At 42.3% G+C, this 15290-nt stretch overlaps 1 protein-coding gene across 1 annotated transcript in view; it reads right to left on the bottom strand.

The window, feature by feature from the left end:
- Positions 1 to 9305: 9305 nt before the first annotated feature.
- Positions 9306 to 15290, bottom strand: part of LOC311246902 (liprin-beta-2-like) — a gene marked incomplete at both ends in the record, with an annotated part of 195726 nt that continues 189741 nt past the window's right edge. The window contains 3 exon segments of the mRNA XM_084337143.1: positions 9306 to 9362; positions 11165 to 11347; positions 13304 to 13492. Coding sequence (XP_084193269.1) covers positions 9306 to 9362; positions 11165 to 11347; positions 13304 to 13492 — 429 coding nt within the window.

Here is a 15290-nt window from a genome sequence, read left to right as displayed (position 1 = left end):
CCTCTCTACTGTCCTCACCTCTCTACTGTCCTCACCTCTCTACTGTCCTCACCTCTACTGTCCTCACCTCTCTACTGTCCTCACCTCTCTACTGTCCTCACATCTCTACTGTCCTCACCTCTCTACTGTCCTCACCTCTCTACTGTCCTCACCTCTCTACTGTCCTCACCTCTCTACTGTCCTCACCTCTCTACTGTCCTCTCTACTGTCCTCACCTCTCTACTGTCCTCACCTCTCTACTGTCCTCACCTCTCTACTGTCCTCACCTCTCTACTGTCCTCACCTCTCTACTGTCCTCTCTACTGTCCTCACCTCTCTACTGTCCTACTGTCCTCACCTCTCTACTGTCCTCTCTACTGTACTCACCTCTCTACTGTCCTCTCTACTGTCCTCACCTCTCTACTGTCCTCACCTCTCTACTGTCCTCACCTCTCTACTGTCCTCTCTACTGTCCTCACCTCTCTACTGTCCTCACCTCTCTACTGTCCTACTGTCCTCACCTCTCTACTGTCCTCTCTACTGTACTCACCTCTCTACTGTCCTCACCTCTCTACTGTCCTCACCTCTCTACTGTCCTCACCTCTCTACTGTCCTCACCTTTCTACTGTCCTCACCTCTCTACTGTCCTCACCTCTCTACTGTCCTCTCTACTGTCCTCACCTCTCTACTGTCCTCACCTCTCTACTGTCCTCTCTACTGTACTCACCTCTCTACTGTCCTCTCTACTGTCCTCACCTCTCTACTGTCCTCACCTCTCTACTGTCCTCACCTTTCTACTGTCCTCACCTCTCTACTGTCCTCACCTCTCTACTGTCCTCTCTACTGTCCTCACCTCTCTACTGTCCTCTGCTCAGCGCTCTGAGGTTGCGGTCGGTGCAGCGCCCCCTCCAGGCGGTGATGCACCCCGTCAGGACGCTCTCTGTTGTTCCTCTGTAGAACGCCTTCAGGATCTTGGGTGTCATGCCGAACTTCTTCAGCCTCCTGAGGTGGTAGAGGCGTTGCTGGGCCTTCTTTACCACATGATTATGTGGACGTCCCCGTGCACTGTCTTCCCTTTCCACCACAATTGACCTTTTGTTTGTATAGTTATAGTAATAAATATATCCTTTTGGTTTAAACTTGACCGTTGGTGTCTGTGTCCCCTTTATGTTGCCTCCCTCTGAGCCAGGGTCGTAACAATATTTAAAACTGGAAATATATGTTTGCAAGCTGTGTTTAAGCAATGGAAATGTAGTGTTTTTCAATCTTGTTGTATTTGTTATAAAAGAAGGTATGTTGACATGAAATTACCCAAATTATTAGAACTGTTGTTGTTGTTGTTGTTGTGAAAATGATGACTAAAGCACTTTGATCTCTATCCCCCTGGATATCAACATAATCAAACCATTTCAGATATCCAATCTGCTTCCTCTGAAATATCGCAAAATACACATGGGTTACTCTGATTGGCCCATCAGTGAATCCCACTATGTCTGATTGGTTCCGGAGGGAACCCATGTGATCTTAGAGGAACTCCTGAGCAACGTCCAGTGTGTACAGTTGTACAGTGTGAGCCTCCTGGGAGACAAATTATACATCTGGAGCGAATACAAATGACACTGCTGACATTAACATTCCACAATGAGCCTTTTCTGGTTGAATTAAAACGTCATTGTACAGTATCTTTAACCATTTTAGCAAACAATGGGAATGTATGGCTTCCTGGTTGAGAGCTCCTAAGGATAGGAGAGAGTAGGCAGAGCACGGAGAGGGGAAGGAATGCATTGTAGGTTTTGGTATTTGTAAGTTATGCTGACAATAAGAAACATAATGAATGGGCTCTCCAGTAGCACGCCACATAGCACGGTGAGTCGCGAAGCAGTCGTCCCGGGTTCGTTTCCCAGTCCCGGCGGCCATTTGCCGCATGTCTTCCCTACCTCTCCTCCCTCTCTCCCTCTATCGGTCCGGCGTGGCCAGAAAAGGCTGAAAATACTATAAATAAAAGTAAAAATTAAATTAAAATAAAAACATAATGAATTACACTGGTCTTGTCATTTAACCCTTTCACTACCACACTACTGAAGGTTAACCTTTCACTACCACACTACAGACGGTTAAAGGTTGACCTTCTGTAGTGTGGTAGTGAAAGGTTAATCTTCTGTAGTGTGGTAGTGAAAGGGTTAACCTTCTATAGTGTGATAGTGAAAGGGTTAACCTTCTGTAGTGTGGTAGTGAAATGGTTAACCTTCTGTAGTGTGGTAGTGAAAGGTTAACCTTCTGTAGTGTGGCAGTGAAAGGCTAACCTGTAGTGTGGTAGTGAAAGGGTTAACAGTATGTAGTGTGGTAGTGAAAGGTTAACCTTCTGTAGTGTGGTAGTGAAAGGTTAACCTTCTGTAGTGTGGTAGTGAAAGGGTTAACCTTCTGTAGTGTGATCGTGAAAGGTTAACCTTATGTAGTGTGGTAGTGAAAGGGTTAACCTTCTGTAGTGTGGTAGTGAAAGGTTAACCTTCTGTAGTGTGGTAGTGAAAGGGTTAACCTTCTGTAGTGTGGTAGTGAAATGTTAACCTTCTGTAGTGTGGTGGTGAAAGGGTTAACCTTCTGTAGTGTGGTAGTGAAAGGGTTTACCTTCTGTACTGTGGTAGTGAAAGGTTAACCTTCTGTAGTGTGGTAGTGAAAGGTTAACCTTCTGTAGTGTGGTAGTGAAAGGGTTAACCTTCTGTAGTGTGGTAGTGAAAGGGTTTACCTTATGTATGTAGTGTATATACTCTGCTCAGTGTGTATACTGAGTGTATAATAGTGTATATACTCTGCTCAGTGTGTATACTGAGTGTATAATAGTGTATATAATCTGCTCAGTGTGTATACTGAGTGTATAATAGTGTATATAATCTGCTCAGTGTGTATACTGAGTGTATAATAGTGTATATAATCTGCTCAGTGTACATACTGAGGGTATAATAGTGTATATACTCTGCTCAGTGTGTATACTGAGTGTATAATAGTGTATATAATCTGCTCAGTGTGTATACTGAGTGTATAATAGTGTATATACTCTGCTCAGTGTGTATACTGAGTGTATAATAGTGTATATAATCTGCTCAGTGTGTATACTGAGTGTATAATAGAATAGAATAGAATAGAATAGATCTTTATTTGTCATTGTTGGTACAACGAAATTTGTTAGGAACATCACCACTGGCATACAACATAAGATATAACATGTGCAAAATAATAATGTCAATAATAATAGTAATATAGTAATAAAGTAATAGAGTATCAATGTCCCAATGTCCCAATATATAACATACCATCATTGTCCCAAGTGCATCTAGTGCTTGTGCAAATAAATTAATAAATATAAATATTTCAGTCCAGTGAGTTGATGGAAGGAGGGGGGGGGGGGGGGGCGTTGACTTGCAAAGGATGAAGTATTGTATAGTGCAGCAATGCAAGTCCGGTTCACAGTTATTGTTGTAATGTGGGAGTGGGAGTTATGTCACCGGGGGTGGGATGCGGGGGGGGGCAAGTTGATGTTCGTCGTTGAGCAGCCTGACAGCCCGTGGGTAGAGGCTGTTGGTCAGTCTGCTGGTTCCGGACTGGATGGATCTGTACCTTCGACCAGAGGGTGTATAATAGTGTATATAATCTGCTCAGTGTGTATACTGAGTGTATAATAGTGTATATAATCTGCTCAGTGTGTATACTGAGTGTATAATAGTGTATATAATCTGCTCAGTGTGTATACTGAGTGTATAATAGTGTATATAATCTGCTCAGTGTGTATACTGAGTGTATAATAGTGTATATAATCTGCTCAGTGTGTATACTGAGTGTATAATAGTGTATATAATCTGCTCAGTGTGTATACTGAGTGTATAATAGTGTATATAATCTGCTCAGTGTACATACTGAGGGTATAATAGTGTATATACTCTGCTCATAATAGTGTATATAATCTGCTCAGTGTACATACTGAGGGTATAATAGTGTATATAATCTGCTCAGTGTGTATACTGAGTGTATAATAGTGTATATAATCTGCTCAGTGTGTATACTGAGTGTATAAGTGTATATAATCTGCTCAGTGTGTATACTGAGTGTATAATAGTGTATATAATCTGCTCAGTGTGTATACTGAGTGTATAATAGTGTATATAATCTGCTCAGTGTACATACTGAGGGTATAATAGTGTATATACTCTGCTCAGTGTGTATACTGAGTGTATAATAGTGTATATAATCTGCTCAGTGTGTATACTGAGTGTATAATAGTGTATATACTCTGCTCAGTGTACATACTGAGGGTATAATAGTGTATATACTCTGCTCATAATAGTGTATATAATCTGCTCAGTGTACATACTGAGGGTATAATAGTGTATACAATCTGCTCAGTGTGTAGAGTGTATAATAGTGTATATAATCTGCTCAGTGTACATACTGAGGGTATAATAGTGTATATAATCTGCTCAGTGTACATACTGAGGGTATAATAGTGTATATAATCTGCTCAGTGTACATACTGAGGGTATAATAGTGTATATAATCTGCTCAGTGTGTATACTGAGTGTATAATAGTGTATATAATCTGCTCATAATAGTGTATATACTCTGCTCAGTGTGTATACTGAGTGTATAATAGTGTATATACTCTGCTCAGTGTGTATACTGAGTGTATAATAGTGTATATAATCTGCTCAGTGTACATACTGAGGGTATAATAGTGTATATAATCTGCTCAGTGTGTATACTGAGTGTATAATAGTGTATATAATCTGCTCAGTGTACATACTGAGGGTATAATAGTGTATACAATCTGCTCAGTGTGTATACTGAGTGTATAATAGTGTATATAATCTGCTCAGTGTGTATACTGAGTGTATAATAGTGTATATAATCTGCTCAGTGTGTATACTGAGTGTATAATAGTGTATATACTCTGCTCAGTGTGTATACTGAGGGTATAATAGTGTATATAATCTGCTCAGTGTACATACTGAGGGTATGCAGTATGTACTTTGCTAAACATGTCTTTATTTAGACTCTCTTAGGCAGAAACAGATGTTGTCCCCTAGTCCAGCAGGAACTAGCCTCGCCAGATGATTCACCCCTCATGAAGAGTGTAACTGCAGCCGTGTCATAGTGTAATTCAAGTTAAGCTTCAGTGTGATGTCATAGTAGCACCGGTTAGAACAGGCTAGAACGTTCTGGAACGTTGTGATGTCATAGCAGTGATGTCATAGCAGAACCTTCCAGACCTGCGCTCCACAGTGTATAAATAGAGAGAAGTTACAAGGGTCGCTCTCTCACTTCTCAACCACCATCAGCAGAGCCACACCGACACCAGAGCTCCTAAATGTCCTCTCGTATTGAATGCAGTCAACAAGGTACGTTTGGGGCCGTAATGTGCTTGTAGGTTAAGTTCAGTGGGTTAACAACCAACCTTGCAAAGACCGGTGCCACTCCTAGACAAGTAGAGATAATATGTATGTATGTTGCTATGGTTTGATCAGTGATTTATTGTATTTCATGTATGTTTTCACAGTTCTACGGTTCGGATTAAAGATGTGCTGTTCGCACGGAAATAAAGCCAATCAGTAGAGAACAAGAACGTGTTGAGTCATCATTGCAGTAGAGGGAGTTACAAAGACGACATCTCAAACGAATGACTAATCGGTTAGCAAACTGAGTGTTCATAGTGGCAGCTGGCAGGTGGTTCAAAGAGTGCTACAATCTAAATATTAAACACATAATACATAAATGCATAAATTAATCAATCACTAACACATTTTCTAAGTCAGTTACATCAAAGTAGCTTCCAATGTTCTTCCATTCAAACAAAACTATGCTGAAACATATTTTGCACAAACTGGACGCACATGTTTTGTTGCAGTCTTTATTTCAGACCAGCAGGGGGCAGTTTTGGATCAGACATTTTCCCACCAAAACGCATGGTCAAATTGAACTTGATGAATGCAACCCGTGGCACCATGTAGTTTCACAGCACAGTCATGCGTTGGTCCACAGACTCAGGGTTGCGTCGCCGTTAAGTGATGCCATCACTAGGCTGCTCAAAGAATAGTCTCCCTGCACTGTAACGAAACAGTCAATAATTATGTTAAGTCACTTTCCTTTTTTTTATCCACTTTTTCTCCTTATTTTTCAATTTTTCTCCCATCCCAATTTCGTGTATCCAATTCTCCCCTCCCCTGTCTTGAATGTTGCTCGACTATGCCCCCCACTGGTCGGTTGTAGAGAGGATAGCAGCCTTGCATCACGTGTCCCCTCCGGCACACGAGGAGGCAGCCTGTCACATCTTTTCACCAGACAGCACGGACTCTCAGTGGCGAGGTGTAATGTGTGGGAGGCTCACACTACCCTCGCCACTTCCTGTCTCTGCTGTGCAGGCGTCTCCCAACCGACCTGTAGGGGTCGCTGTCCACAACGTCCAATCCTCACCCATCGACTTCCACCCGCTATAACTCTGCCAAATGAGCCAGTACGACGGCCGGCCCAAGCCGAAGGCAATGCTGAGACTGGGATTCGATACCGGAGTCTCTTGCATTGGTGACGAGCGCAATCTCCGCTACGCCACCCAGCCGCTGTTAAGTCACCTTCCTGTGTGAGAACACCTTTCGTGAAACGTGAACATTCCCAGTTGTACTGTCCCTTGGGGATCAATAAAGGGTTAGGGTTAATCAATAAAGGGGGATATTCAGGAACATCATCTCACTTACTGACAGCAGATTTATATCTCACTTACTGATATCTTACAGTATGTCACTTACTGATATCTTACAGTATATCTCACTTACTGACATCTTACAGTATATCTCACTTACTGATATCTTACAGTATATCTCACTTACTGATATCTTACAGTATATCTCACTTACTGATATCTTACAGTATATCTCACTTACTGATATCTTACAGTATATCTCACTTACTGATATCTTACAGTATATCTCACTTACTGATATCTTACAGTATATCTCACTTACTGATATCTTACAGTATATCTCACTTACTGACATCTTACAGTATATCTCACTTACTGATATCTTACAGTATATCTCACTTACTGATATCTTACAGTATATCTCACTTACTGATATCTTACAGTATATCTCACTTACTGACATCTTACAGTATATCTCACTTACTGACATCTTACAGTATATCTCACTTACTGATATCTTACAGTATATCTCACTTACTGACATCTTACAGTATATCTCACTTACTGACATCTTACAGTATATCTCACTTACTGACATCTTACAGTATATCTCACTTACTGATATCTTACAGTATATCTCACTTACTGATATCTTACAGTATATCTCACTTACTGATATCTTACAGTATATCTCACTTACTGATATCTTACAGTATATCTCACTTACTGATATCTTACAGTATATCTCACTTACTGACATCTTACAGTATATGTCACTTACTGATATCTTACAGTATATCTCACTTACTGACATCTTACAGTATATCTCACTTACTGACATCTTACAGTATATCTCACTTACTGATATCTTACAGTATATCTCACTTACTGACATCTTACAGTATATCTCACTTACTGATATCTTACTGTATATCTCACTTACTGATATCTTACAGTATATCTCACTTACTGATATCTTACAGTATATCTCACTTACTGATATCTTACAGTATATCTCACTTACTGACATCTTACAGTATATCTCACTTACTGACATCTTACAGTATATCTCACTTACTGACATCTTACAGTATATCTCACTTACTGATATCTTACAGTATATCTCAATTACTGATATCTTACAGTATATCTCACTTACTGACATCTTACAGTATATCTCACTTACTGACATCTTACAGTATATCTCACTTACTGATATCTTACAGTATATCTCACTTACTGACATCTTACAGTATATCTCACTTACTGATATCTTACAGTATATCTCACTTACTGATATCTTACAGTATATCTCACTTACTGATATCTTACAGTATATCTCACTTACTGACATCTTACAGTATATCTCACTTACTGATATCTTACAGTATATCTCACTTACTGACATCTTACAGTATATCTCACTTACTGATATCTTACAGTATATCTCACTTACTGATATCTTACAGTATATCTCACTTACTGATATCTTACAGTATATCTCACTTACTGATATCTTACAGTATATCTCACTTACTGATATCTTACAGTATATCTCACTTACTGACATCTTACAGTATATCTCACTTACTGATATCTTACAGTATATCTCACTTACTGACATCTTACAGTATATCTCACTTACTGATATCTTACAGTATATCTCACTTACTGACATCTTACAGTATATCTCACTTACTGATATCTTACAGTATATCTCACTTACTGACATCTTACAGTATATCTCACTTACTGACATCTTACAGTATATCTCACTTACTGATATCTTACAGTATATCTCACTTACTGACATCTTACAGTATATCTCACTTACTGACATCTTACAGTATATCTCACTTACTGACATCTTACAGTATATCTCACTTACTGATATCTTACAGTATATCTCACTTACTGACATCTTACAGTATATCTCACTTACTGATATCTTACAGTATATCTCACTTACTGATATCTTACAGTATATCTCACTTACTGATATCTTACAGTATATCTCACTTACTGACATCTTACAGTATATCTCACTTACTGATATCTTACAGTATATCTCACGTACTGACATCTTACAGTATATCTCACTTACTGACATCTTACAGTATATCTCACTTACTGACATCTTACAGTATATCTCACTTACTGATATCTTACAGTATATCTCACTTACTGACATCTTACAGTATATCTCACTTACTGACATCTTACAGTATATCTCACTTACTGACATCTTACAGTATATCTCACTTACTGATATCTTACAGTATATCTCACTTACTGACATCTTACAGTATATCTCACTTACTGATATCTTACAGTATATCTCACTTACTGACATCTTACAGTATATCTCACTTACTGACATCTTACAGTATATCTCACTTACTGATATCTTACAGTATATCTCACTTACTGACATCTTACAGTATATCTCACTTACTGATATCTTACAGTATATCTCACTTACTGACATCTTACAGTATATCTCATTTACTGACATCTTACAGTATATCTCACTTACTGACATCTTACAGTATATCTCACTTACTGACATCTTACAGTATATCTCACTTACTGACATCATTACAGAACCTACAGCATATCTCGGCATCCTTCCCTACATTGCCGTTCAGACACTCACCATCTTGTGGTCAGGCTCGGAGGGAGCGGCGTCTCCAGGGGATCCCTGATGGAACATCACCAGCACACAGAATATTAAAAGTACCTTTCAACCAAAACTCCAATCCATTTTTTTGTGTGAAATATTTTCACATCCATTTCATGATATTAGAAGAAAAGCTCTCTGCCAATCATTAAAATGTTAAAACCGTTACCTTGTATGATTACGCTATAGTCAGCAGAAGCAGTTGGCTTGTGGGAAGCAATTGATACGGTTAGGATTCACTGCTTCATTATTGAATCATTACAGTTTTCATTAAAGGGGCACTTCACCCAAACAAAGTGCTGATTTATTTTGCACATAATCACACACACACACACATCCAAAAACGGTTTTGCACACATTATTTTAGTTTGAGAGTAAAACGTTTGAATATGGCCACCAGTGACTGGATCCTTGTGTTGTGTTGATTACAGCTCAATGGAATGATGTAGATGAAAAAATAGCAATAGCTTGACTTATAGTGGCTGCTGCCTTATCATTCCATTGAGCTGTAATTAACACGACATAAGGATGCACTGTCCCCGATGACATCACTGGTGGCCATGTTCATTTTCTTTTATCTCATTAACTCTCAAAACTGTTTAGAGTTTTTGGATGTGTGTGGGGATGATTTATCTTTATTTTTATCTTCTTCCATTTCATTGGTTGTTTTATTCATTTTAATCGTTTTATTCATTTAACTTTTTATCTTTATCTCCTGTAGCACTTTTTCACAAATATAAAGTGCAGTACAAATTTTATTATTATTATTATTATTATTATTATTATTATTATTATTATTATTATTATTATTATTATTATTATTATTATTATTATTATTATTATTATTATTATTATTATTATTATTATTATTATTATTATTATTATTATTATTATTATTATTATTATTATTATTATTATTATTATTATTATTATTATTATTATTATTATTATTATTATTATTATTATTATTATTATTATCATGTGCAGAATAAATCAGCATTGTTTCTAGGCAAAGTGCCCCTTTAACTGTCATTAATGAAATCATTACAGTTTTCATTAAGTGAAAAACAAGCCTGTGGTTTCTTAGTTAAAACACATTGGACCCAAGTAGCACGTTATGATTAGGCTTTATTTTCAATACTTACAGTGGGGTAATTCATATTTTGACAGCCACCCGTAGAGCTACTTGTCTTGCGGGAAAGAAAAAGTTCATGTACATTTCCATGAACTTTTCTTCGACAATAATTGAAATCTTTTAAAAAATATGTGTCTTCCAAAATAATACAGAACAATGTCACAAACTCACGTTGAAATGTCCGGACTGATTATTACCTTGTGCCTTGAATCTTTTATGAAATTACTGTACATAAATGAGGAAATGTGATCCAAACTCAGATTAAATCCCAAAAGAGGTTAAGATACATGGTCAGTAAAATGCATTGTATTAAAGCGAAAGTGGAAGTTTGCGAGTTTCCACTGTGTAAGGAATGCAGAGAGCAGCTTTCATAGGAAAACAGTACAGCTTTTTATATCACACAGTCACCATTCACCATATTAGATTAATCATGTTTTTTTTACGCAAATCCAGCAATTAACCAATTACACTTGCTAATTATCTTTCGTAGCACATTGAGCAAACCGCCATTCCGGGCGCAACTTGAGCCGCATTCGAATTTCCAATGAATCCCAAAATAAGCACCTTGATTCAGGGTGGGGGGTGGGCGCTAGTGTGTTTGCAGTGGCAGAAGGGATGGGGTTATAAGCTATTAGCTTGTCAGTCACTGGCGGGGGGGGGGGAATCAGCTTCAGCTTTTTGTCCCCACCTGCTCCCGCCTCTCGGCCTGTCTGTCCTGGACCGGGCCGAGGGCCCGCAGGCCTCCGTAGCGCCGGTGGGGGACCCCGTTGGCCGACAGGACGCCACAGTCTATGGGGCAGATGTAGTCTGCGGAGTCGTCGGGTCTCCTCTTCCTCAGGTGACTGAACTGGGTGAAACCCAGCTTCTTGGGCTGAAAACACAGACAGAGAGGTCAGATCGGTTAAATAATCAGTTTGAGACACTTCCCCTCTGCAGTGAGCCTCGTCAACAAGAACAGCTTGCTCTGCAGTGAGCCTCATCAACAAGAGCAGCTTCCTCTGCAGTGAGCCTCATCAACAAGAACAGCTTCCTCTGCAGTGAGCCTCGTCAACAAGAACAGCTTCCTCTGCAGTGAGCCTCGTCAACAAGAACAGCTTCCTCTGCAGTGAGCCTCATCAACAAGAGCAGCTTCCTCTGCAGTGAGCCTCATCAACAAGAACAGCTTCCTCTGCAGTGAGCCTCATCAACAAGAGCAGCTTCCTCTGCAGTGAGCCTCGTCAACAAGAACAGCTTCCTCTGCAGTGAGCCTCATCAACAAGAGCAGCTTCCTCTGCAGTGAGCCTCGTCAACAAGAACAGCTCCCTCTGCAGTGAGCCTCATCAACAAGAACAGCTTCCTCTGCAGTGAGCCTCGTCAACAAGAGCAGCTTCCTCTGCAGTGAGCCTCGTCAACAAGAACAGCTTCCTCTGCAGTGAGCCTCATCAACAAGAACAGCTTCCTCTGCAGTGAGCCTCATCAACAAGAACAGCTTCCTCTGCAGTGAGCCTCGTCAACAAGAACAGCTTCCTCTGCAGTGAGCCTCATCAACAAGAACAGCTTCCTCTGCAGTGAGCCTCATCAAAAAGAACAGCTTCCTCTGCAGTGAGCCTCGTCAACAAGAACAGCTTCCTCTGCAGTGAGCTTCGTCAACAAGAACAGCTTCCTCTGCAGTGAGCCTCATCAACAAGAACTGCTTCCTCTGCAGTGAGCCTCATCAACAAGAACAGCTTCCTCTGCAGTGAGCCTCATCAACAAGAACAGCTTCCTCTGCAGTGAGCCTCGTCAACAAGAACAGCTTCCTCTGCAGTGAGCCTCATCAACAAGAACAGCTTCCTCTGCAGTGAGCCTCATCAACAAGAGCAGCTTCCTCTGCAGTGAGCCTCGTCAACAAGAACAGCTTCCTCTGCAGTGAGCCTCGTCAACAAGAACAGCTTCCTCTGCAGTGAGCCTCATCAACAAGAACAGCTTCCTCTGCAGTGAGCCTCATCAACAAGAACAGCTTCCTCTGCAGTGAGCCTCATCAACAAGAACAGCTTCCTCTGCAGTGAGCCTCATCAACAAGAGCAGCTTCCTCTGCAGTGAGCCTCGTCAACAAGAACAGCTTCCTCTGCAGTGAGCCTCGTCAACAAGAACAGCTTCCTCTGCAGTGAGCCTCATCAACAAGAACAGCTTCCTCTGCAGTGAGCCTCGTCAACAAGAACAGCTTCCTCTGCAGTGAGCCTCGTCAACAAGAACAGCTTCCTCTGCAGTGAGCCTCATCAACAAGAACAGCTTCCTCTGCAGTGAGCCTCGTCAACAAGAACAGCTTCCTCTGCAGTGAGCCTCGTCAACAAGAACAGCTTCCTCTGCAGTGAGCCTCATCAACAAGAACAGCTTCCTCTGCAGTGAGCCTCATCAACAAGAACAGCTTCCTCTGCAGTGAGCCTCATCAACAAGAGCAGCTTCCTCTGCAGTGAGCCTCGTCAACAAGAACAGCTTCCTCTGCAGTGAGCCTCGTCAACAAGAACAGCTTCCTCTGCAGTGAGCCTCATCAACAAGAACAGCTTCCTCTGCAGTGAGCCTCATCAACAAGAACAGCTTCCTCTGCAGTGAGCCTCGTCAACAAGAACAGCTTCCTCTGCAGTGAGCCTCGTCAACAAGAACAGCTTCCTCTGCAGTGAGCCTCATCAACAAGAACAGCTTCCTCTGCAGTGAGCCTCATCAACAAGAACAGCTTCCTCTGCAGTGAGCCTCGTCAACAAGAACAGCTTCCTCTGCAGTGAGCCTCATCAACAAGTTAGTTCTGATTCTGATTCTGAAAGGAGGGTTCTGATTCTGAAAGGAGGGTTCTGGCGCCGTGCTGTCTCACCCTGACTCTGGCCGTGGTGGTGAGGGGCACGTGGCCCGTGGCGTTGGCGTACTCCCTCTTCTCCAGCGTGGCCTGGGAGCCCACCAGGGTGGCGAAGGCGGAGGCCAGGTGGCGGCGGAGCAGCGTCTTCTGAGGGGGGATGTTCAGCAGCAGGGCGAGGGTCTCGGCACTGAAGCGGGGCTCCAGGATCTAGAGGACAGAGGAGGGTTAGGGTTAGGGTCATCTCAGAGACTAGAGGAGGGTCATCTCAGAGACTAGAGGAGGGTCATCAGAGACTAGAGGAGGGTCATCAGAGACTAGAGGAGGGTCATCTCAGAGACTAGAGGAGGGTCATCAGAGACTAGAGGAGGGTCATCTCAGAGACTAGAGGAGGGTCATCAGAGACTAGAGGAGGGTCATCTCAGAGACTAGAGGAGGGTCATCTCAGAGACTAGAGGAGGGTCATCTCAGAGACTAGAGGAGGGTCATCTCAGAGACTAGAGGAGGGTCATCAGAGACTAGAGGAGGGTCATCTCAGAGACTAGAGGAGGGTCATCAGAGACTAGAGGAGGGTCATCAGAGACTAGAGGAGGGTCATCAGAGACTAGAGGAGGGTCATCTCAGAGACTAGAGACTAGAGGAGGGTCATCAGAGACTAGAGACTAGAGGAGGGTCATCAGAGACTAGAGACTAGAGGAGGGTCATCAGAGACTAGAGACTAGAGGAGGGTCATCAGAGACTAGAGGAGGGTCATCAGAGACTAGAGACTAGAGGAGGGTCATCAGAGACTAGAGGAGGGTCATCAGAGACTAGAGGAGGGTCATCAGAGACTAGAGGAGGGTCATCTCAGAGACTAGAGGAGGGTCATCAGAGACTAGAGGAGGGTCATCAGAGACTAGAGGAGGGTCATCTCAGAGACTAGAGGAGGGTCATCTCAGAGACTAGAGGAGGGTCATCTGAGACTAGAGGAGGGTCATCTCAGAGACTAGAGGAGGGTCATCAGAGACTAGAGGAGGGTCATCAGAGACTAGAGGAGGGTCATCAGAGACTAGAGGAGGGTCATCTCAGAGACTAGAGGAGGGTCATCTCAGAGACTAGAGGAGGGTCATCTCAGAGACTAGAGACTAGAGGAGGGTCATCTCAGAGACTAGAGGAGGGTCATCTCAGAGACTAGAGACTAGAGGAGGGTCATCTCAGAGACTAGAGGAGGGTCATCTCAGAGACTAGAGGAGGGTCATCAGAGACTAGAGGAGGGTCATCAGAGACTAGAGGAGGGTCATCTCAGAGACTAGAGGAGGGTCATCAGAGACTAGAGGAGGGTCATCTCAGAGACTAGAGGAGGGTCATCTCAGAGACTAGAGGAGGGTCATCTCAGAGACTAGAGGAGGGTCATCTCAGAGACTAGAGGAGGGTCATCTCAGAGAGGAGAGTCATCTCAGAGACTAGAGACTAGAGGAGGGTCATCTCAGAGACTAGAGGAGGGTCATCAGAGACTAGAGGAGGGTCATCTCAGAGACTAGAGGAGGGTCATCTCAGAGACTAGAGGAGGGTCATCAGAGACTAGAGGAGGGTCATCTCAGAGACTAGAGGAGGGTCATCTCAGAGACTAGAGGAGGGTCATCAGAGACTAGAGGAGGGTCATCAGAGACTAGAGGAGGGTCATCAGAGACTAGAGGAGGGTCATCTCAGAGACTAGAGGAGGGTCATCTCAGAGACTAGAGGAGGGTCATCAGAGACTAGAGGAGGGTCATCTCAGAGACTAGAGGAGGGTCATCTCAGAGACTAGAGGAGGGTCATCAGAGACTAGAGACTAGAGGAGGGTCATCAGAGACTAGAGGAGGGTCATCAGAGACTAGAGACTAGAGGAGGGTCATCAGAGACTAGAGGAGGGTCATCAGAGACTAGAGACTAGAGGAGGGTCATCAGAGACTAGAGACTAGAGGAGGGTCATCAGAGACTAGAGGAGGGTCATCAGAGACTAGGGGAGGGTCATCTCAGAGACTAGAGA

Source organism: Notolepis coatsorum (assembly GCF_963971535.1).
Source record: "Notolepis coatsorum genome assembly, chromosome: 20".
NCBI lineage: Eukaryota > Metazoa > Chordata > Actinopteri > Aulopiformes > Paralepididae > Notolepis > Notolepis coatsorum.
This window is presented reverse-complemented; position numbering and strand designations above follow the sequence as displayed.